Here is a 23,385-nt window from a genome sequence, read left to right as displayed (position 1 = left end):
TACCTGCATTTTGGTCCGGGTCTTAAGTGGTTAATGATTCTTACTCTGAATGGTCTAAGGTTATCAGCGGTGTGCTCCAAGGTTCAGTGTTGGGTCCCTTACTTTTTAATATCTTCATAAATGGTATTGGGTCTGGGATTAAAAGTAGCATTTCAGTCTTTGCAGAAGACATCAAGCAAGGGAATAACGTCCTTACAGGATGTCTCTAACTTACAAGCCGACCTCAATGCTCTGTCTAATTGGGCGACTATGTGGCAGATGAAGTTTGATGCCCCGTACACACCATCACTTTATGTGATGAAAAAAAAACGACACTTTCTGTGAAGTAAAAAACAACGTTTTTGAAACTTCAATTTTCAAAGACGAAGTTGCCTACACACCATCGTTTTCTCACAATGATCTTGCAAAGTGAGGTTACGTTCCACCACGTTTTTCCATTGAAGCTTGTTTCTGGGCATGCGTATATGAAAAAACGTCTTAGAAAACGACGTTTTTTGCTACACACGGTCAATTTCTGTGAAGTAAAAAGTGCACTTTTGAAAAACGACACATAAAATTGAAGCATGCTTCAATTTTTTTTGGTCGTTTTTTACAAGACATAAAACGACGTTTTCCCACACACACGGTCAATTAAAGTGACGTTTTTAAAAACGTCATTTTTTTTCATCACATAAAGTGATGGTGTGTACGCGGCATTAGTGTTGATAAATGTAAAGTTCTGCACTTGGGGGCTAAGAATATGCATATATCATACATACTAGGGGGAGTACAACTGGGGGGATTTATAGTGGAGATGGATCTGGAGGATTTGGTAGATTATAAGCTTAATAATGGCATGCAATGCCAAGCTGTGGTTTGCAAAGCGAGCAAAGTCCTTTCTTGTATCAGGAGAGGTATGGACTCCAGAGACAGAGATATCATTTTGCCCCCCCCCCCCTGTACAAATCATTAGTAAGATCTCATCTGGAATATGCAACTCAGTTTTGGGTACCAGTTCTCAAAAAGGGAACTGGAGAAAGTGAAGAGAAGGGCAACCAAACTGATAAGAGGAATGGAGGAGCTCAGCTATGCGGAAAGATTAGAGGAACTGAATTTATTCTCTCTTGAGAAGAGATTAAGGAGGGATATGATCAACATGTATAAATATATAAGGGGTCCATATGGTGAACTTGGTGTTGAGTTATTCACTTTAAGGTCATCACAGAGGATAAGGGGGCACTCTTTACGTCGAGAGGAAAAGAGATTTTATCTTCAAATACGGAAAGGTTTCTTCACAGTAAGAGCTGTGAAAATGTGCAATAGACTCCCTGCAGAGGTGGTTCTGACCAGCTCAGTAGATTGCTTTAAAAAAGACCTGGATACTTTCCTAAATGTACATATATAACTGGGTACTAACATTTAGGCTACTTTCACACTGGGGGGGGGGCGTTAAAGAGCCGTTATTTTTAGCGGCGCTTTACCGACATTTTTGCAGCGATAGTGGGGCGCTTTTAACCCCCGCTAGCGGCTGGAAAAAGGGTTAAAAAGGGTTTGGCTGCGCTGCCCATTGGTTTCAATGGGCAGGGGCGCTTTCGGAGCGGTGCATACACTGCTCCTACAGCACCTCAAAGATGCGGCTGGTGGGACTTTTTTGAGCATCCTGCCAGCGCACCGCTCCAGTGTGAAAGCCCTCGGGCTTTCACACTGGAGTGAGAGAGGAGGCTCTTTCAGTGCACTTTGCATGCGCTATTTTTAGCGCTATAGCACCTCAGTGTGAAAGTAGCCTTATAGGTAAAAATCCAGGGAAAATCCCATTGCCTCTCTGGGGATCAGGAAGGAATTTTTTTCCCTACTGTAGCAAATTGGATCATCCTTTGCTGGGGTTTTTCACCTTCCTCTGGATTAACTGTGGGTATAGGATTTTGTATATGGGATTGTATGATTTTTTTTTTTGTTATTTTTTTTTTTATTATTGATTTTTGTGAACAACAATGATTTCCTTGAGAATAATGCATAATATGTCATTCTGAGTATCTACCAGTAATGTCAACGTCTCCACCCTTACGCTTCTTTGTTGTAACTTGTTCATTCTGTGTTTTCCTCAGACAAATAGTTGCAGACTGTGGTGTAGCTGTTATTGACTGCTCCTGGGCTAAGCTGGATGAAACACCATTCTCTAAGATGAAAGGAAGCCATCCTCGGTTGTTGCCATACTTGATTGCTGCAAACCCAGTCAACTATGGGAGGCCCAGCAAACTGTCTTGCGTGGAAGCCTATGCTGCGACATTCTGTATTGTTGGTAAGTGCTTTTTGAAGCCTACAATTTTTTATATTGGTGTCTAGCTTTTTAGAATATATATATATATTGTCGATGAAAGCATTTGCTGATCTTATTTAAAAAATCACATATAAGACTAGCACTTTTTTTAATGAAAATGTTTTGCTATATTAATCAATTACCTTTTTAAGGGCCTACATTTCTGTGGAAGATTCTGCAAAGTGGTATTACTGCAACTAGTTTAAAGAATAAGTTCACTTTTGGAAAATATTAATTTTTAGGGTAGAACATGTAACATATTACAGCATCTTCAGCCTCTGTCCCCCATCTTCACCCTCTGTCACATTTTAAAAATCGTGCGGCTGCGTAATTCATTCACAGTTCCTTGTGAATGAATGCCTACAAGTACAGTCAGCCATTGTGGCTGACGACTTGTAGTTCTCAATGAACTACGAAGGCGCTTGTGAGCGCTCTGGTAGTCCATTGATCTTCCTGTTCTCAGGTAGCTGCCTGTAGAAGGTATGAGCAGACAGTTGTGCGGAGAGTCTTTAGGAGCCTGAGATTGCACCTGCGAGTTACTTGCCTTCCAGGTAGTGTGAGTGGTGGCAACTCCCTTCAGTTTTTTTCGCCAGCTCTGGCTGTGTGGAACTGTGTCTTCCGCGTGCTTCACCGAGGTGTACCAAGATGGCGTTGGTGGACTTCCGGTGACACGGCAAGATGGCGCCAGGGCCAGAAGTCATGTGACGCACTTCCAAGCGCAGTTTTAATGAAGCACGGCGTGATACACTGAGGACAAGCTGCCTGGGGGAACAGCCTGCTGAACGCCGGACAGGCACATTTAGCGGTACAACAGCAGCCTATCTCTACGGCCGATCTGGATCTGGATCATGGAGCTTGAGGACAGGTCTGAGTATGGAGTATGGAGCGCCCGCTCGGATTGAACCAGCACCCAGGTAAGCCCTTGGCTGTGGATAGCTTCTACAGCTGGGGACTTTTTGTATGGACCTTTTTTGTTTATGGTTCTTGTATTTGCTTTTTTGTAGGTCAAACTGGTGACGAAGAAATGTGTGAACTGTAGGGCCAGGCTTTCTGATAGTTATAAAAAGCTATTTTGTGAGGATTGTATTCCGTTCAGAGACTTCTTCTTTTAAAGAGTTAATGCCTTCTGTCGGTCCTTTAATGACAGGGTAGCTGAACTAGGACCTTTCTCGTCTAGACCCATAGCCTTCATCCTCGGCTAGATCCCTTCCTCTGTTTGTATCTGAGACCATTAGTTCACACAATGCTTCTGATCTGGAAGAAGGTGAGAATCCAGTTTCTTCATCTGATGAGGAGTCTGCATCATAGGAAGATACGGGTAGCTCAACTAAGTATCTTTTTCCAGTCGACGATATTGACGATCTATTAAAGTCAATATATACCTAGGAGCAGATTGAGATGCCACAGCAAACCCAATCTGTACAGGATAAAATGTATAGGGGTCTATAAGGGCTGAAGTCGAGAGCTTTTCCAGTACACCAGTCACTTAAGGACATGATTCTTTTTAAGTGGAAAGAACCTGAAAAAAGGTTATTCCAGTCTAGAGGGCACAAAAGAAGGTTTCCTTTTCAGTCTGAGTTCGAGGAGGTTTTCTTTAAGTGTCCTAGATTAGATGCCCCTATGTTGCAGGTGTCCAAGAGGTCAGATCTTTCTTTTGAAGACTCTTTCTTTGGGTCCAGCGGTAGCATCCACCTGTGTGGCTAGTAATCTAGATGTATGGGTTCAGCGTCTGGATAATCTTCTTTCATCCAACACCCCCAAAGAGGAGATTAGGGAGTCTCTCCCACTCATTGCCAAATCAGTTGCCTTTTTAGCTGATGCAGCGGCAGATTCCGTTAAGGCTGCAGACAACAGGCAACTAAGAAGTGGTCTTTTATTAAAGACAAGCAAAAAGGGGGGGGGCACTCTTTTTGCTCCTTCAGCCCCTTCCAAAAATCCCCAGTGATGCCAGAATAGGGGTAAGGGGGAGGTTGTCGCATTTCATCAAAGAATGGGCAGAGATTTCCGACAATCCCTTTATTCTTCAAACATTGGAAAGGGGTTACTGGTTGGAATTCTGGTTGGAGTTACCTATCTGCTGAGAGACCAAGAGAGATGGCAAGCCATGATGAATCTAATTTCTGTGTGGGACGGAGTTATTTCTCCTGTGCCGGAAATTCAAAAATTCCGGGGATTTTACTCCCACGTCTTTCTGGTCAGGAAAGCTTCCGGTAGCTTTTGTATGGTCATCAATTTTAGCATCCTGAACAAATTAATAGTCTACAGACGTTTCCGTCCCAGGAGGAGTTGATTTTCCTCTCTGAAGGCCCTCTCTGTAGATCCTTTCTGGCCCCTACCAGATCGGAAGGATCTACTCCATCAGGGACCGGTGTTGCATCCAAACCCTCAGACCTTACATTTGATGGCCTGGAGGCTAAGCGGCACATCCTACAGTTGAGGGGGTGTTCAGAGAAGGTTATTCAAACTATCCTGGACAGCCGTAAGTTAGTCACAAGAAGAATCAATGGGAAAGTTTGGAAAACGTATTTACTTTCAAAGAAAATCTGGTTTAGATTATTTTTCCACTCCCTGTATGTTGGACTTTTTGAAGAGGGGAGTAGAAAAATAACTCTCTGTCAGCACCCTTAGGGTTCAGGTTACTGTCCTATCTTTGCTTACAGAAAGGAGACTAGCGGAGGATCCTTTAGTCAGGAGGTTCCTTTCAGCCAGATTTAGACATACTTCCAAGGTCATCAATCATGTTCCTCCTGGGGTTAAATGCTCTAACAAGGGCTCCCTTTGAGCCTTTGCATGAGGCTTCCCTGAAATTAATTTCTTTGAAGATTTCCTTGCTTTTGGCTATTACGTCAGGGAGAAGGATTTCTGATCTACAGTCTCTTTTCTGTAAAGACCCCTTCCTGAGGATTCTAGAGAACAGGGTAGTGATTAGGCCTGATCCTTTCTATTTGCCCAAAGTATCTTAAAACTTTCATAGGTCTAAGGAGGTAGTCCTTCCTAGTTTCTGTACGTCTCCCAAGAATGCAGAGGGGGAAAGGTTTAGTCTTTTAGGCGTAAAGAGATGTCTTCTGCTTTATCTAGAAAAATCCATTGGTTTTAGCAGTTCCTCCTAACTGTTGGTGTTGTTCAGTGGCCCCAAGAAGGGGTCCAAAGCATCTAAAAGTTCTATTGCTAGGTGGATTAGGGTAGCTATTTGTGAAGCATACAAAGCATCAGGTCGCTCCCCTCCATTCAACGGCTCATTCAACGAGATCCACGGCCACGATTATGGGCAGAAAGAGCTTGGCTTTGCTTCTGTCTCACTAAACCAAATGGGTGCTGGCTATGCACAGGTGCATTGGATAGAAGAAGATCCTGGACTGCCGCACTCCTTAACCCCCTGGCGGTATTCCCGAGTCTGGCTCGGGGTAAGATTTCAGTACCAAAAGCGGTATCCCCGAGCCAGACTCGGGATCGCCTCGCAGTGTCCACAGGCATGGTTTACTTACCTTGTCCCTGGATCCTGCTATGCCTCTCCGCTGTGTGAGCAAGCGGCGTCCTCGCTCGATTCACACAGTGCCTGTGTGCCGCCGATCTCCGTTCCCTGCAACGTTGCGACGCACGGGGGCGGAGAACGGAGCCAAATTAAAAAAAGTAAATAAACACATTACATACAGTATACTGTAATCTTATAGATTACAGTACTGTATGTAAAAAATACACACCCCCCTTGTCCCTAGTGGTCTGCCCAGTGCCCTGCATGTACTTTTGTATAATTCTTGTATGTATGTTCTTTCTGCCTGCAAACTGTAGATTGTCCATAGCAACCAAAAAGTGTCCCTTTATGTCAAAAGTGGTTTTAGAGCAGCTAGAAAACAGCGATAATAAATTATAATCACTTGCCGAATTGAGCGATAGCGATTTGTGGGGAAATTCGTCATAAAAAAATAAAAGTAATGACAGCGACAATTCTGCAACTGAGCACATTTCTGTGTTTTTGATTTGATTACATTATTGAATAATTTTTATTATAGCTTTATTATTATTTATTATTATAATTATTTATAGTTATTTATTATATTATAATTTATGATTTTGTTTTTCAAAATTTATCATACCCGGGATTTCTACTAGACTCTTGTTTGGACAGATTTAAGTGAGTTATTCCTAAGAATTACAGGCCTACAATGTAAAACGCCAAATTTCCTTGCAAAATAATTGTACCACTTTCAGCACCTAAAACCAGAAAGAATCATACCGCCAGGGAGGTTAAAATTAGGGTTGTCCCGATACCACTTTTTTAGGACCGAGTACGAGTACCGATACTTTTTTTCAAGTAGTCGCCGATACCGAATACCGATACTTTTTTTTAATGTCATGTGACCGTTTTCAAACCACAATACAGACCAAAGATATTTTCTTTAGAATTATGAAGAACTGGTACATCATGGTGTGGGGCTGTTTTTTAGCATACGGTACTGGAAAACTACATATCATTGAAGTAGTGATCACTGTCAGTGCAGCTCATCGGTGCCAGTGCCCAAAAGTGCAGCTAGCCAGTGCCACCTATCAGTGCAGATCAGTGCCCATTAGTGCATCAGTGCAGGGAGGCAGCTTATTAGTGCATCTCATAAGTGCCACCCAATCAATGCCAGTGCCACCTATCAGTGCCATCCATTTATGAGTGCAATTCAATCAATGCCAGTGCCACCTATCAGTGCCATCCAATGGTGCCATCCAATTTGTGTTCGATGTCACAAAAAAAAAAAAAAAAAAAAATTCTATTTTGGTATCGGGAGTATTTGCGCGAGTACGAGTACTAGCGCAAATACTCGGTATCGGTCCCGATACCGATACTGGTATCGGTATCTGGACAACCCTAGTTAAAATGATGTCTTTATTGTACAAATGAAATCCAAAAAACAACCAAAGCGATGCAGTCAAAATGAAGTGAACAACAGGAAAAAGGTGGCTGACATGTTTGACATCATGTGATGTTTGCTCATAGCTTCGAGCATCACATGATGTGAAACATGTCAGCCACCTTTTTCCTGTTGTTCACTTCATTTTGGCTGCATCGCTTTGGTTGTTTTTTGGATTTTATTTGTACAATAAAGGCATCGTTTTAAGGAGTGCGGCAGTCCAGGATCTTCTTCTATCCAATCAATTTAACATGCCCTGTCTCTCTGCCCCTCTCCTCCTGGATTACGCTGCTGCCCTGTACACATAATGCTCTGGCGCTCTCGACTGTGGCAGACCCACTGGGGACCACCAAAACTTTCTCTTGGTCCACAGACCACTGCTTGACGACCGCTGTTCTACATGGTCTGTAAACAAAAGCTACTGTGAATGAGAGATTTGGATGTTTTTATGGCTGCATTGTTCTTACATTGGCTTCTGCACACAGTGACCACAGACATTGTTCCCTTGCTGCCATGCATGGGTTGTCAATAGGAAAAACTGCAAGAGCCTTGGAATTTACATGTAATTCATACATTTTAGAACATACAGTAATTGGGCATAAGAAATAAAACAGTCAGTGTATTGGTCTCCAGCAGATCAACTTCAAGAGACCCATACCAAAAGTGACTTTGAAATTCTGCGTGGTTGATGTGAGTTTAAATCCGATCCACAGTAATCTCCACACATAGAAATAGACACATAGGCCCGGATTCACATACAGCGGCGCATATATATGCCGCCGTAGCGTATCTCCTTTACGCTACGCCGACGCAGCGCAGAGAGGCAAGCACTGGATTCACAAAGCTAGTGCTGCCAAAACTGCGCTGGGTTTCCTAGGCGTAACCAGCGTATGTGGAAGTGGGCGTGAGCCATGCAAATGAGGCGTGACCCCATGCAAATGATGGGCCGAGCACCAGACAGATTGTTTATTGTTTATTGCTTGTATAGCGTATAATCACCCGAAGGTATCGAAACGCTTCCAGACCTTAACAATTCACAACAGGACCGAGTGTTACAGGCATAAATTAACATAGTAACAATATAAAATATGTACCACAATTAAAATCAAATAATAAAACAACAATATAACACCATAAAACCAATACAGTACAAAACCATAGAAATCACATAAGACCAAAGGAGAGACAACACACAATTCCCAACAGATCTAGCAGTGCTTCCCGCCAGAATGACCCTAACCTCACTCTTCCTATCAATCTGCCTCTGCCCACAGATAGGTTTTTAGATCCCTCCTGAATGTGGGTAGGTCAGGACTCTGTCTAAGACTTAGGGGAAGTAGATTCCATTCTCTCGGGCCAAGGACAGAAAAAGCCCTGCCCCCCCATTTTTTCAGCCGACTCTTTGGCTGTTCCAAACGGAATTGGCAGCTCCATCCCGTGGACGCATCCCAGTGCGCATGCTCAGAATCACGTCGGAACTACTCCCTAAGATACGCCGGATCACTGCCTACGGCTTGAACGTAACCTTCGCCTAGTCATATTCACGTCCTACGTAAAATACGTCGGCTTGTGTTCCCTTTGCATGGATGCTGCTGAGTTACACCTCCTTTATGGGGCATAACTTTGCGCCAGACGTATGACTTTACGCGCACTGCGTCAGACGGAAGCACGTTCGTGAATTGGCGTATCTCCCTCATTTGCATATGTGAATAGAAAATCAATGGGAGCGCAAAAATAGGACCAGCGTAAATATGCGCCCACTCTACGCCGGCGTAGGCAAGTTACGTCAGTTGGATGAAGCCTATTTTCAGGCGTATTTTAGTTTCTGAGTCAGGCGCACAGATACGACGGCGCATATTTGCACTTACGTGGCGTATCTCGAGATACGTCGGCGTAAGTGCTTTGTGAATCCGGGCCATAGACGTTCCTTTAGCTGACTTTATAAATCTGGATTTAATACTTTGGCATATGAATTCCCTAATTTGTTCACCAGATAATTATGTAATTTATGCAGAAATGTCCTAATGGTATGAAATAAATATCATGACTGGTTAGTTTTGAAAATCTTTGATGTAATCGGCAGACATTCAGACGTATGTGACAAGGCATAGAGCCTCATAGCAACCGATCGTCTTAACTGCTCCAAGCCAATGAAAGATGAAATCTTGTTAGTTGCTAAGAGAGGTGCATCATTGTTCACTGAGCTGCCTAATCTAATAAGATGCATTGATTTTATATGAAATTTAGGATTTTCCAATAACATTTTAGAAGTTTTGCCCAAGGTTGATCTTTTCATCATTGTATGACATATGCTGTGTGATCATTTCATATTCTTAAAGGGTCAATCCACTCAAAATCAATATTTCAGTTGGGCAGATGGTGGGGGGCTTAAATCCTATTTTTATTTCATACCTCGCTAAGCGGTGACATTTATGCTTCCGACTTCCGATCTTGCTGCCGTGATGAATGCCAGGATGAGAAATAATCAGCAGCTGTCTTCCCTTACCCGAGTGTAAAAACGTATGCATACATTGAAATCATTTTCTCTCTTTAGGATTTCCAGATTTGGCCACGATTCTGTTGAGGAAATTTAAATGGGGGAAAGTGTTTCTTGAGCTGAATAAAGATCTGCTGGAGAAGTACAGTAAATGCCAGAATTTGGAGGAAATGCAGAAGGTGGAAGCAGAGTACCTGGCTGGAGCTCCGGACAAAGATGAAGAAGAAATAGGTTCTTCAGTTTGGTGTCTTACCAAAGAATTTCGTAATATAAAACCTGATCCTTGCAATATAATTATCATTCATACCACAGTGTGTTAGCCTTTCATTTTCAATGGCACCTCAGCGGACTAGGGAATGGACAACTGTCAAAAAATAGTGAATGTTAGTTTTTATGGATGTTTGATGTGTTGTTTGCCCATTTATTTGAATAGGCTGCCTTAACACAATGTACATTAATGGCATGAACCAGGATACTAATGAATAAATGGGCACTTGTGCCTAGTACACGCGACCGGTTTTTCCGTCGGATAAAAAAAACGACGGTTTTCCCGACAGAATTCCTCTCAGCCTGCCTTGCATACACACGCTCAGACAAAAGTCCGCCCGTCCAAAGTGCGGTAATGTACAACATGTACGACGGCACTATAAATGGGAAGTTCCATTCCAACGACGCCACCCTTGGGCTGCTTTTTCTGATCCTCGTTTTAGTAAAAGTTTGGTGAGAGACGATTCACGCTTTTCAGTCTGTTACAGCGCGACGAACGTGATATCTCCATTACGAACGCTAGTTTTACCAGAATGAGCGCTCCCGTCTCATACTTGATTCTGAGCATGCATGGTTTTCTGCCCGTCAGAAAACCATACAGACGAACGGTTTTCCCGCTCTGATTTTTGGCCTGACGGGGAAAAAAGAGATACTGATCTCTTGTTTTGTCCGGCAGTTTTCCTCTCTGAAAAACTGCGATGGAGCATACACATGGCCGGCGACAATTTTGAAAAAAAATCAATATTTTTACTTTTTGCTATAATAAATATCCCCCAAAAAATATATATATAAAAAAAAACATTTTTTTTCCAGAGTTTAGGCGATACGTATTCTTCTACATATTTTTGGTAAAAAAATTGCAATAAGCGTTTATTGATTGGTTTGCGCAAAAGTTATAGCGTCTACAAAATAGGGGACTGTTTCAAGGCGTTTTTATTACTATTTTTTTTTTTACTAGTTATGGCGGCGATCTGCGATTTTTATCGGGACTGCGACATTATGGCAGACACATCGGACACTTTTGACACCATTTTGGGACCATTGTCATTTTTACCGCGATCAGTGCTATAAAAATGCACTGATTACTGTAAAAATTACGCTGGCAGTAAAAGGGTTAACCACTAGGTGGCGCTGCAGGGGTTAAATGTTCCCTAGGAAGTGATTCTTACTGTTGGGGGGCGTGGCTACACTTGACACGTCACTGATGACCGCTCCCGATCACGGGGAACAGACATCAGTGACAGTGTCACTAGGCAGAATAGGGGAATGCCTTGTTTACAAAGGCATTCCCCTGTTCTGCCCTTGCCGACCACAATCGCGGGACTCTCGGAAACATCGAGTTCCCGGGACCCGCGGTTGCACTCGCGAGGCACGCGGCGGGCGAGTGCACCCCCACGGTGCGCCTGCTGGGCGGCAGATTTAAAGGGACGTACCTGTACACCAATCTGCCTTCCCGTGTCATTCTGTCAACGTAAATAGTTGTGCGGTGTCCATTTGCAGAAATTTCCCTTCACTTCCTGTCCCATATCCAAACAGGAAGTGAGAGCAAATCCATGCAAATTAAAGGAAATCTTTGGGGACCCCCAGGTTACCAGAATTGGTGTCCTCATTGGAAGATTTCCCCTCTATTACTTTTCTGGGGACAACCTATAATTTTGGGATTTTCTTTTTACTTTAACTTTCAATGATAATAGTAAACAGGACAAATTCAGAGAGGGTGAATCTCCTAAATGGGGACACAGACTGCAATTAAAACTGACAGGGGTTCTAATTAATCCCTTTCCACTAAAAAATTGCCTTTAGTTATACTTTAAGTTTTGACAATAAAATCTGGAAGCTGAATGTAGTGCTGCAGCAGATTTTGCACTTTCCAGTTTTAGTAAATCAAGCCCATCGACTCTCCCAAACTTCAGGTCCATCACCACAGTCCAGTCCTTCCCTCTTGTTTTCTCATAGGAACAAATACAGGATTGATTGGTAGGCACTTGGGGCCAGATTCACAAAAGAGATACGACGGCGTATCTCCTGATACGCTGTCGTATCTCTGTTTTAGGGGCTTCCTAACTATGCGACTGATTCATAGAATCAGTTACGCATAGTTTTCCCTAAGATCCGACAGGTGTAATTGAATTACACTGTCGGATCTTAGGATGCAATACCTCGGCCGCCGCTGGGGGGAGTTTGCGTCGTAAACCAGCGTCGGGTATGCAAATTAGTACTTACGGCGATCCACAACGGTTTTTCGCGTTCGCTACGTCGCTGCTAGTCTAGTTTCCCGTCGCAAAGTTAGTCGTCGTTTTAGCTGCCCTAACTTTACACAGCCCATGTTAAAGTATGGCCGTCGTTCCCGCGTCGAAATTCAAAAAATGTTTTTCTTGCGTAAGACGTCCGGGAATACGAAAGTACGCTACGCACGTCGCCGTTCGAAAAAATGACATCACTTCGTGCAAAGCACGGCGGGAAATTCAAAAGTAAGCATGCGCAGTAGGTCCGACGTGGGAGCGTGCCTAATTTAAATGGCACACGCCCCTTTGAATTACGCGGGCTTACGCCGGAGGCCGCCGGCGTAGGTTTTCATTGCAAGTGCTTTGTGAATCAGGCACTTGCGATAAACTTGCGGCGGTGTAACGTATCTACGATACGTTACGCCGCCGCACTTCTACGTGAATCTGGCCCTTGGTCACAAAAGTATAATGAACAGTAATGGGCAGTGTGTGGGTTGTTGGCATACATTGCTGCCCATCCATTACCTAATTATGATTGAGTAATGCATGGAAGAGCACAATTATGTTTTTAAAGCGATAGCTCATAGCAGCCTATCAGCATTCACCATGCAATAATCTAGAGCATTTAGTGTACTATCCGTAGCCGATGCCCTACCCCATGCTAAATATAATTCTCACAGGTTATAATAACCTGAAGAGCTCCCCAGAGATTTTCACCTGTAACCTGCACAGAATTGCACAACCTCATTAAAATCTCCCCAGTCCTACATGTCTGCAGCCTGGGCTCCATTTATTACTGGAATTTGCATATTGCTTTCATAAAAGATTGTATTTGGCATTTCTTGTAGGCAATAGCAATAATCCTGTACTAGTAGGATGTTTTGTACAATCGTTTATTGCTGTGTCTGTTCCGTCTTTCAGATCCATTTGATGTTGAATCTGGACGAGAATTTTCCAACCTAAACAGAGTCATCTGCTCGGGACGGTAATGACATTCTCTATCTCCTGCTGATTTCTCTGCTGCAGCCTCATGTTTCTGATCTCTCCCACAAGGCCCTAACTGCATTACACATCAAAGCACAAAATTAAAAGATCACTTGTTTGTGGCGATGGCTTTTATTGTTAGTGTAATTCAAAATAAATTCATGATGTTGTCATTTTGAAATGTTGTGCTAAATGTCCCGGACAGAACAAAGGCGGTGACCTGCTGACACTGCATTATTTTGTTTTATGAAATGTGAAAAATGTAACAGAAGCTGCTGCAACTAATGATATTTCTACTGCTATGGTAACAAATCTAGTGGTGAATTCCAGGGCAACAGCTTAGGCTGGGTTCACACAGTGTGCGGACATGGCTCACATCATGACATCCAATCATGGTGATGCTAAGGCAGGGATATACAATTAGCGGACCTCCAACTGTTGCAAAACTGCAAGTCTCATCATGCCTCTGCCTCTGGGTGACATGCTTGTGGCTGTCAGAGTCTTGCTATGCATCATGGGACTTGTAGTCCTGCAACAGCTGGAGGTCCGCTAATTGCATATCCCTGTTCTAAGGTGGAGTTCACACTGGCATTTAAAGCAGGTGTTTCAGAGGCATTTAAAAACATCCCTCAAATGCCTACGCAAATGTTCCAGTGGCCAGCACACAGTGCAGTTCACACTATTGAAACATGAAGCGCTAGCATTGAGTCACTTCAAAATTGAAGCCGCGTGCCGAGTCAGGAGGTGTTTGAAGCCTTTCAACGCCTCCCATTCAAGTCTATGGTACCGCTTCGCAAATTCTCTATCAGCGGGACATTAAGATTGGTTTATTTCCTGTAATGGAATAGGCATTTGTTGAGCGGTTTTAACACCCCTTAACGCTCATCAAACGCTTCAAAACTGCCCATAGGGCATTTGGGAAGCATTTTTAACTCGTAAATTAACGCTTGTAAAACGCCAGTCTGACGCCCATACTAATGTTTAAGGAGCGTTTGTTAAGCGCTAGAAATTTAGTCAAGCGTGAACAAGCCCTAAAGAATAAACCCACTGAAAAGAGGTGCCAGTCTTTGATGACCACCAGGACTATATTCTGTTTTCTATTCTAGCAATGATGTCTTCCCTGCCCAAGCTGGAAGTTTCTTTACTAAAGCCACGTACACACGATCAGTCCATTCGATGAGAACGGTCTGATGGACCATTTTCATCGGTTAACCGATGAAGCTGACTGATGGTCAGTCGTGCCTACACACCATCGGTTAAAAAAACGATTGTGTCAGAACACAGTGACGTAAAACACGACGACGTGCTGATAAAAACGAAGTGCAATGCTTCCAAGTATGCGTCGACTTGATTCTGAGCATGCGTGGATTTTTAACCGATGGTTGTGCCTACTAACGATCGGTTTTGACCTATCGGTTAGGAATCCATCGGTTAAATTTAAAGCAAGTTGGCTTTTTTTTAACCGATGGTTAAATAACCTATGGGGCCCACACACGATCGGTTTTGACTGATGAAAACGGTCCATCAGACCGTTGTCCTCTGTTTAACCTATCGTGTGTACGAGGCCTTACAGATCACTCCAGCTTTCAAATGCCATTGCAGCCTGAAGATGGTAGTGTGCCTGTATTTAATATCGTAACTGTCAGATACAATTACATTGTTCAAAAAAAATTGTTGTCCATTTGTCAGGGTAAAACAACTGAGCAGGGTAATTTTTAAACCTATATACCAAATAAAAGCTCTAACAAAATTATAAAATGTATTTAGGCAGGGAAATTTGTTATCCCCAAGTTAATCGGCACATATTTTGACTGCTATATTTGGTCTGAGCATCCACACAGCAATGATCCATTGTTATGAAAGATTAAAGATCATTATTGTCTGTAGAGATCTTCAAATCTCAATGACAGAGTTTGCAGTTAGCTGTGCTATTTGAATGTAGGCAGTGCATTGTCTTGGACTATAGACCACAGTTGTTTCTTTTCATAGGGTGTTGGAGGATGAGGATGATGATGAGGAGGACGAGGAGGAGACTGATGAGGAAGATAACACTGAGGAGGCAAATGATGGCAAAGCAGAGTCCCACTCTGATGAGGAAACTGAAGGTGATGAAGTAGAAGCCGCCACGGCTAGTAAGCCTGTTATTTGGAAAGGAGTGAAGAAGAGACTGAGAGACTAAGCGATGAGAGTGTTCTAACAATATGACCGCCTGGGTTACAGTAACCTTTTCTCAAAAAGCTTGTATTTATGTATAGTTTTTGCTACTTCCTATATAAAAATTAAATATATTGGAAAGTTTAAATAGGATTCATTGTAATATTTTTTTTTTACCACGTGTGCATAGATGTTCGTTGACTCTGAAAGCTGAAACATTTTGGTATTTGTAAAAAAAATAGACAAGACTACAAAGTCACTCAGATTTTCTGGTGTTTCTTAACATTTTGTGACATGTACCATTCGAAGTGTATGCTTTCAGCACTTGGCAAGTAAAATGATAGAAAATATATTGGATCTAGTGTCCTCGGACAGGTGCTAGAGACAGCAGAGTGATGTACAGTATCTCACAAAAGTGAGTACACCCCTCACATTTTTGTAAATATTTTATTATATCTTTTTATGTGACAACACTGAAGAAATTACACTTTGATACAATGTAAAGTAGTGAGTGTACAGCTTGTATAACAGTGTAGATTTGTTGTCCGCTCAAAATAACTCAACACACAGCCATTAATGTCTAAACAGCTGGCAACAACAGTGAAAATGTCCAAATTGGGCCCAATTAGCCATTTTCCCTCCCTGGTGTCATGTGACTCGCTAGTTTTACAAGGTCTCAGGTGTGAATGGGGAGCAAGTGTGTTAAATTTGGTGTTTTTTCCCTCACTCTCTCATACTGGTCACTGGAAGTTCAACATTGAACCTCATGGGAAAGAACTCTCTGAGGATCTGAACAAAAGAATTGTTGCTCTACATAAAGATGGTTAACAGGACAGGTTATCCTCAGAACAGGCCTCGCCATGGTCAACCAAAGCAGTTGCGTGCACGTGCTCAGAGTCATATCCAGAGGTTGTCTTTGGGAAGTAGACGTATGAGTGCTGCCAGCATTGCTGCAGAGGTTGAGGGGGTGGGAGGTCAGTCTGTCAGTGCTCAGACCATACGCCGCACACTGCATCAAAGTGGTCTGCATGGCTGTCGTCCCAGAAGGAAGCCTCTTCTAATGATGATGCACAAGAAAGCCTGCAAACAGTTTGCTGAAGACAAGCAGACTAAGGACATGAATCAATGCCCAAAGCCGCGACTTTGGTTATCCTGAAAAAAGATAAAGATCCACTTTTTCCTGAATTATATCGGCCTATTACCTTATTGTCCACAGATGTGAAGATACTAGCTAAGGTCTTAGCCAATAGATTGAAAAGGATGATAACACATATTATTATTCATCCTGATCAAGCTGGCTTTATTCCCAATATGTCAACAGCTGTTAATATTAGGCAAGCTTATTTTAACCACTTCAGCCCCGGAAGAATTGGCTTCTGAATGACCAGGCCATTTCTTGCTATTTGGCACTTTTTTTTTTTTATAAAGCAATTTTTTTTTTCAGTTTAGGCCGATACGTATTTTTGGTAATAAAAATAGCAATAAGCGTATATTGATTGGTTTGCGCAAATGTGATAGCGGCTACAAAATAGGGGATAGATAATGCAACATTATGGCGGACACATCGAACACTTTTGACAAATTTTTGGGGACCATTGTCATTTATACAGCGATCAGTGCTATACAAATGCAGGGTTTACTGTGTACATGTCACTGGCAGGGAAGGAGTTAACACTAGGGGGACGATCAAGGGGTTAATTGTGTTCCCTAGGTGTGTTTCTAACTGTGGGGGAGGGGACTGACCTAGAGGAAATGACAGATCGTGGTTCCTAGCTATTAGGAACTCACGATCTGTCATTCCGAACAGAACAGGGATTTGTGTGTTTACGTACACAAGTCCCTGTTCTGCCTCTCGTGCACACAAACGCTGTTCACGAGCATCGGCACCCCCGCGATGCAGCGGGCACGTGCCTGTTATCCCACTTAAAGGAGCCGACGTACAGCTGCAATGGCTCGCGGGTTTGTGCCGACCTGCCACAGTATAATGACGGCGGCTGGTTGGCAGGCAGTTAATAAAAGGGATCGGGCCTTTTTTGGCACTGGATGCCACCAAGGCATTTGACAGTGTAGAGTGGCCCTATTTATGGGCCGTTCTGGAAAAATTTGGTATGGGGGGTATATTCTGTCAATGGGTCCAATTATTATATTCTAGCCTAGGGCTTCGATTAGGGTTAATGGCGAGCAATCGTCCTCTTTTATTTTATTTTGTGGCACAAGGCAGGGGTGCCCTTTGTCACCTCTCCTTTTTGCCATTGCCATCCCTTCTTCCGACGGCTTGAGAAGTAATGGGTCTGGTAAGAGGAAATAAGGAGGAAAAGGTAGCATTATTTGCTGACAATCTTATTTATTTTAATGAAATTTTTGGTCCTCTGTGCCAGCGGTTATGGATGAGTTTTGCTATTAATTGGAAAAAGTCTGTGCTTCTGCCGCTGTATTCACTCCCAAAGGATTTCCCATCAATGTGCCCACAACTTCTAATTGTTTCCTCTTTAAAATATCTGGAAGTTATTGTGACCGCATGCCCTCTGTCATATGTAGCATATAATATTTCTCCATTATTGACAAAATTTCAACTTCAAAGTAGAGTTTGGTGTAAACTAATAGGCCGTATAAATTTAATTAAGATGGTCTGCATGCCAATTTTTTTTTATTTTTTACATAATTCCCCAGTTTGGATCCTTCTAAAGAACTTTATTAAGATTAATAGGATATTTAGAAATTTGATTTGAGGCAATAAGACCCCTGTATCAAACTAGATATCCTACAATATCCAAAGGAGGCTGGGGGTTATTTATTTTCTTGTTGCTCAATTGCAGCATCTAGTACAGTGGGAATCGGAGGCCTCAATTGCTCCTTCATTTCGCTTAGTCTCTTTTGGTTACCAAGGACGCCAGTCGCTATTAGCCCTAGAGGGGGCATCGGGCTGCTCCTCCTTTTCTAATATACCCACCCTGGTATATACAAGGTGTGGGAATCTGTTAAAAAGATATTGGGGGTTTCTTCCCTACCTAAATATACCCCTATTGGGGCAATGACGGGCTGCCTGAGATATTGACCCTCCAGGGCTTTCAGCGATGGGAACGAGCGGGTATTCTCAACTTTATGAGAGGGGCGTACCTAAATCTTTTGATCACTTGGTAAGGGAATTTTCTTTGAACCCTAGATGGTTCTACAAATTTTTGCAGCTGCGAAATGGCTTATATGCCAAGTTTTCTTCTTCTGTTTTGTTTCCCCCGGTCCCATTTGTGGAAAGAGTGGTTCAGGCAACTGCTACTAAAGGTCTAATTATCGCTAATGGAAGGTGGAGGAGCGCAAGGTATCTAACATCCACCAGCTCCGTGATGTCATCATTGAGGAGTGGATGAGGACTCCAGTGGCAACCGCTTGAAGCTCTGGTCAACTCCATGCCCAAGAGGGTTAAGGCAGTGCTGGAAAATAATGGTGCCCAAACAAAATATTGACATCTTGGACCCAATTTGGACATTTTCACTTAGGGGTGTACTCACTTTTGTTGCCAGCAATTTAGACATTAATGGCTGTGTGTTGAGTTATTTTGAGGGGGCAGAAAATGTACACTGTTATACAAGCTGTACACTCACTACTTTACATTGTAGCAAAGTGTCATTTCTTCAGTGTTGTCACATGAAAAGATATCATAAAATATTTACAAAAGAGGCGCATGCGCGGAGGCACCCGTGATGGCTGCTTGAGCCGGGAGCTCCGCACTGACCCGGTCATTTCGCCGCCCTAGCACCGGACACACGGCAGCCGACAGCCCAAATTCAGGCTGACAACGTGGGGGAATCTCAGCTACACGCCCATGCAAGATAGCTCGGTCCGAGAGGACCAGGGGACCCGTTTTTCGACGGAGGAGACGCCGGTCCAATCCAAAATGGCGACCGCACCTCAGGTACAAGACGCCAGAGCTGGAGGTGAGACAGACAGCAGACAAGCTGTCATACAGAACCCAGTCTCCTACGCTGCCATGGTTTCTCACAGCACTCCTCTCCTCATGTCCCTCTCACAAGCTACCTCAGAATCTCAGTCAGAGAATCCATTAATGCAGCACCCTATCTCTCCCATGGGAACAGCCCCAGCTCACACTGGCGCTATTTTCACCTCAGGAAGCCCTGAATTCACTATACCCCAAAATGCAGGGGAACTTTTCTTAAAATTGTCTGAACTGTTGGAGAAGGGTCTGGCTCATACTGCCAATAAAATCACCACTGATATTAGATCCGACTTCCAGAATCTAGGATCCAGAATGGAAATAATAGAACAAAAATTAGACATCACTGTTTCCAGGGCCAACCAGAATACTGACCACATACAGGCTATACAGGAGCAATTGGATACTGCTATGAATAGAATTGATGACCTTGAAAACCGTTCAAGGAGAGAGAATTTTAGGGTTCGGGGTATCCCAGAATCCATTTTGGATGTACCTGCAGCAGTACAAGACCTCATTAAGACCCTAATACCATCAATAAGCTCTCACAAATTAGAACTGGACAGAGCTCACAGGTCCCTGGGTCCTCTCAGGAAGGACGGCTCTCCTAGAGACATTGTGGTTAAACCGCATTACTATGCAATAAAAGAGGAAGTTATGAAAGCTTCACGCCAACAACCCTCCATTTCGTTTCAAGGATTTAATATCCAAATATTCGCAGACATCTCCCCTTTAACAATTCAAAGGCGCAGAGCCCTTAAACCTCTGCTTACTATCCTGACACAAAAGGAAATCAAGTACTGGTGGGCTTTCCCTTTTGCTCTGAAATTTTCACTTAAAGGAAAAACATACTCCTTCACATCCCTTCCAGAGGGGGAGAAAATTCTATTATCCCTGAAACTCCTGACATTGGACCCAGCAATGGATACCTCTAACCCACAAGCAGGATCATCTAAACGACCCACACCCACAAGCACAATCTCACCGCCTTGGAAATCCAACAAAAGCAGGCGCATAAAGGACTGGGCCGCAACCTGAACTATTCACAATAATGGATCCTTTTTCCCTTTTTTTCTTGTTACTTAGGATGTCATACCTAGGGTAACTCACTTCGGGTTCTCCCCGCAGTTTCTTGGAGATCTCAGGACCATGCGGTCCCAATTCAACCCAAACATTTTATTTTGTCCTCCCTTTTTATCTTTTTTTTTTTTTTTCTTCTCAGGATCGTTTATTCAATATCCTATTGTTTGCTATTTGGTCAATAGACTCCAACATTCCACGTCAAGATCCTCTCCAGTTTAGAGGGTCAGACCTCAAGCCAGAATCCCTTGGAGCTTTTAGATAATCCCCTCACCTATTTTAGGTCCGCTTAGGTGTTCTATGTTCAGCCATGGTCCCCAAGTAATGATAAGATTTTAGATTTTTTGCATTGCATATTTTTATTTTTTATTTTCTAAAATGGTTCCATTTTTGACATATGGGCTTCGGCTGCCCTTGTTCTATATTTATAGAATGTTATAGTTTTCTTTATTGTTTTTCTAGGTATTATATCTCATTAATGCTTGTTTAGCTTTAATCCTCTCAGGGATGGCTATGGCCGGGGCAGACGCCTTGCGCCCACGATCAACCCCCGGCTGTGAATTATCAGCCGATGGGAGTTGGTCCAGTGGCCCCTAGCAAGGGCTACGTGAATGTTTTGTTTGGCGGGAATGGGGTGGGAACTTTTACCCCCCATTTTTGCCGGTTTAAATTATCTTGCTATGATATATGTATTTTTTTCCTTTTTTTCTGCTCTTCTAATCTCTCTTCTTTAGTTGCCAGACTACAGACACAGCCTCTCTTTTGCCTTCCTCTGGGTCCCGATCCAGCGTGTGACACTCATTCTCATATCCCACTCCTCCCATCCTCTGGGGTAAGTTCATGTAACCACAATATGTTCCTATTCTATAATGGCTATGCCACGTGACTCAAACCCTCCACCGCTTCTTAGAGTGGTTTCCCACATCGTCCAGGGTCTAAAGAGGAAGAAAGTGTTCCAATCCTATCGTTCCCAAAAACTGGAAGTAGTCCTCCTACAAGAAACCAATTTCCCCACAAGTTATTCCCCATCATTCATTCACTCTCATTATCCACAATTCTTCCTAGCAAATGCAGAAGATAAGACTAGAGGGGTTGCAGTTCTTTTTGCCAAGTCTTGCAAGTTTAAATCGCTTTTGGTTCACAGGGATCCAGACGGTCGATTTATTATGGTAAAGGGGTGGATAGATGAACAACTCTTTTCTTTTGTATCATACTACTCTCCAAATAGAGGCCAACTTAAATTTTTTCAATCTATGTTTAATGCCTTAGAAACACTCTTGGAGGGGATAGTTATATTTGGGGGGGACTCCAATGTGGCGTTCGATCAAAGCCTTGACAAGTCTAGACCACTGACATCACAACTGACCCATCCCACCAGAGTTAGCTCGCAAATTGCAAAGTTGGTATTTCAACAAAGTCTAGTGGACATTTGGAGGGAACTTAATCCTTCCAAAAAAGATTATACGCACTTCTCAAACCCACACCGGTCTTACTCTAGGATAGACCACATTCTTGTTTCCTCAAGACATGTCCCTCTGGTCAACAAAGCACAAATAAAAGATACAGTTCTTTCGGATCACTCTATGGTAATCTGCTCCCTAAGAGGCCGAATGGGCGATTATCGTCACTCCCCTTGGAAGCTTAACGAAACCCTTCTAAAAAATCCTTTTGCCATCTTGGAGATTGAAAAGGCTTTGCAGGAATATTTTAGCATTAATGATGTTGAAGGGATCTCAGCGGAGACCTTGTGGGCTGCACACAAGGCCACGATCCGAGGTAAGCTGATTCAAATAGCTTCTAAATTAAAAAAGGACAAAGCCTCGGAAGTCGAAAAGTTAGAAAAGGATTTTATAGACTTATGTAAACGGCATAAGAAAGATCAAACTAGAGTCCAGACTTCTCAGCTGGATGCTGCCAGACTTTCCCTAAACTTAGCTCTCACTGTAAAAGCCGAAAGGTCCCTGGATTGGAATGGAGCGAAATTCTATCAACATAAGGACAGAATGAGCACTATGCTAGCCACCAAACTGTCACCGACTCACCGCACATTCTCTCTCCCAAAAATTAAAACTCAGGATGGGACTACAACCCTTAACCCTGAACGCATACTAAAAGCTTTCCAGGGATTCTATTCTACATTGTACCGGTCTGATGACTCCTATCTACTTCTGAGATTCGCTCCTATATTGACAAATTACCCATTCCTCACCTCCACACGAGTCATGTTGATCTCATGGAAGACCCCATTTCCACGAAGGAAATCTTGGAAGTAATCAAAAATTTGAAGGGGGATCAGCACCAGGGCCAGATGGCTTTTCGACCCTGTACTATAAAACTTTCGCGGAGGCACTAGCTCCATACCTCACAAAATTTTTCAACTCCAAAAGAACGGGAGAAGCCCTACATCCTCATTTGAACGAGGCCTTCATATCGGTTATCCCCAAACCCGACAAGGATACGGAACAGGTAGAAAACTACAGGCCCATCTCCTTGATCAATAATGATCTTAAAATTCTCACAAAAATTTTAGGTAACAGAATGAATTCATTTATTACCCATTATATTCATAAAGACCAAGTAGGTTTTATGCCAGGGAGACAGGGCCCAGATCAAATCAGGAGGGCAATTGATATTATTTCGGTATTACAGTCAAGGTGGGATGGGGGTCCATCCCGGGAAGGTTTTCTCCTGTCACTGGACCTTCAAAAAGCCTTCGATTCTATTTCATGGCCATATCTTTTTGAGGTTCTAAAACGATGGGGGTTTGGGAAGTGCTTCCTGGGGCTACTGCATTCCTTATATTCTGGACCACAGGCAAAGGTCAAGTTGCAGAGGTATTACTCAGACCCTATTAAGATCACCAGAGGCACCAGACAGGGATGCCCCCTGTCTCCATTGATCTTTGCCATAGCGATAGAAACCTTGGCTATCGCCATCAGATCCAATCAAGATATTATTGGGGTCTGTTGCGGACAGCAAACCCATAAGTGTGCTTTGTTTGCAGACGATGTTCTTCTTTTTGTTGCCTCCCCGGG

General features: G+C 43.1%; 1 protein-coding gene across 2 annotated transcripts in view; it reads left to right on the top strand.

The window, feature by feature from the left end:
- Window positions 1-15,474, top strand: part of TSR3 (TSR3 ribosome maturation factor) — a 29,001-nt gene extending 13,527 nt beyond the window's left edge. For both annotated transcript variants that reach the window (XM_040356727.1, XM_040356726.1), the window contains exons 4-7: window positions 2,085-2,278; window positions 9,749-9,922; window positions 13,105-13,168; window positions 15,157-15,474. In XM_040356727.1, coding sequence (XP_040212661.1) covers window positions 2,085-2,278; window positions 9,749-9,922; window positions 13,105-13,168; window positions 15,157-15,346 — 622 coding nt within the window. In that variant the 3' untranslated portion in view covers window positions 15,347-15,474. The remainder of the gene's footprint in view (window positions 1-2,084; window positions 2,279-9,748; window positions 9,923-13,104; window positions 13,169-15,156) is intronic.
- The last annotated feature ends 7,911 nt before the right edge of the window (window positions 15,475-23,385 follow it).

This window comes from Rana temporaria, chromosome 6, assembly GCF_905171775.1.
Source record: "Rana temporaria chromosome 6, aRanTem1.1, whole genome shotgun sequence".
Taxonomy (NCBI): Eukaryota; Metazoa; Chordata; class Amphibia; order Anura; family Ranidae; genus Rana; species Rana temporaria.
Note: the sequence above shows the minus strand (reverse complement) of the source record. Positions and strands in the feature narration are given on the sequence as shown.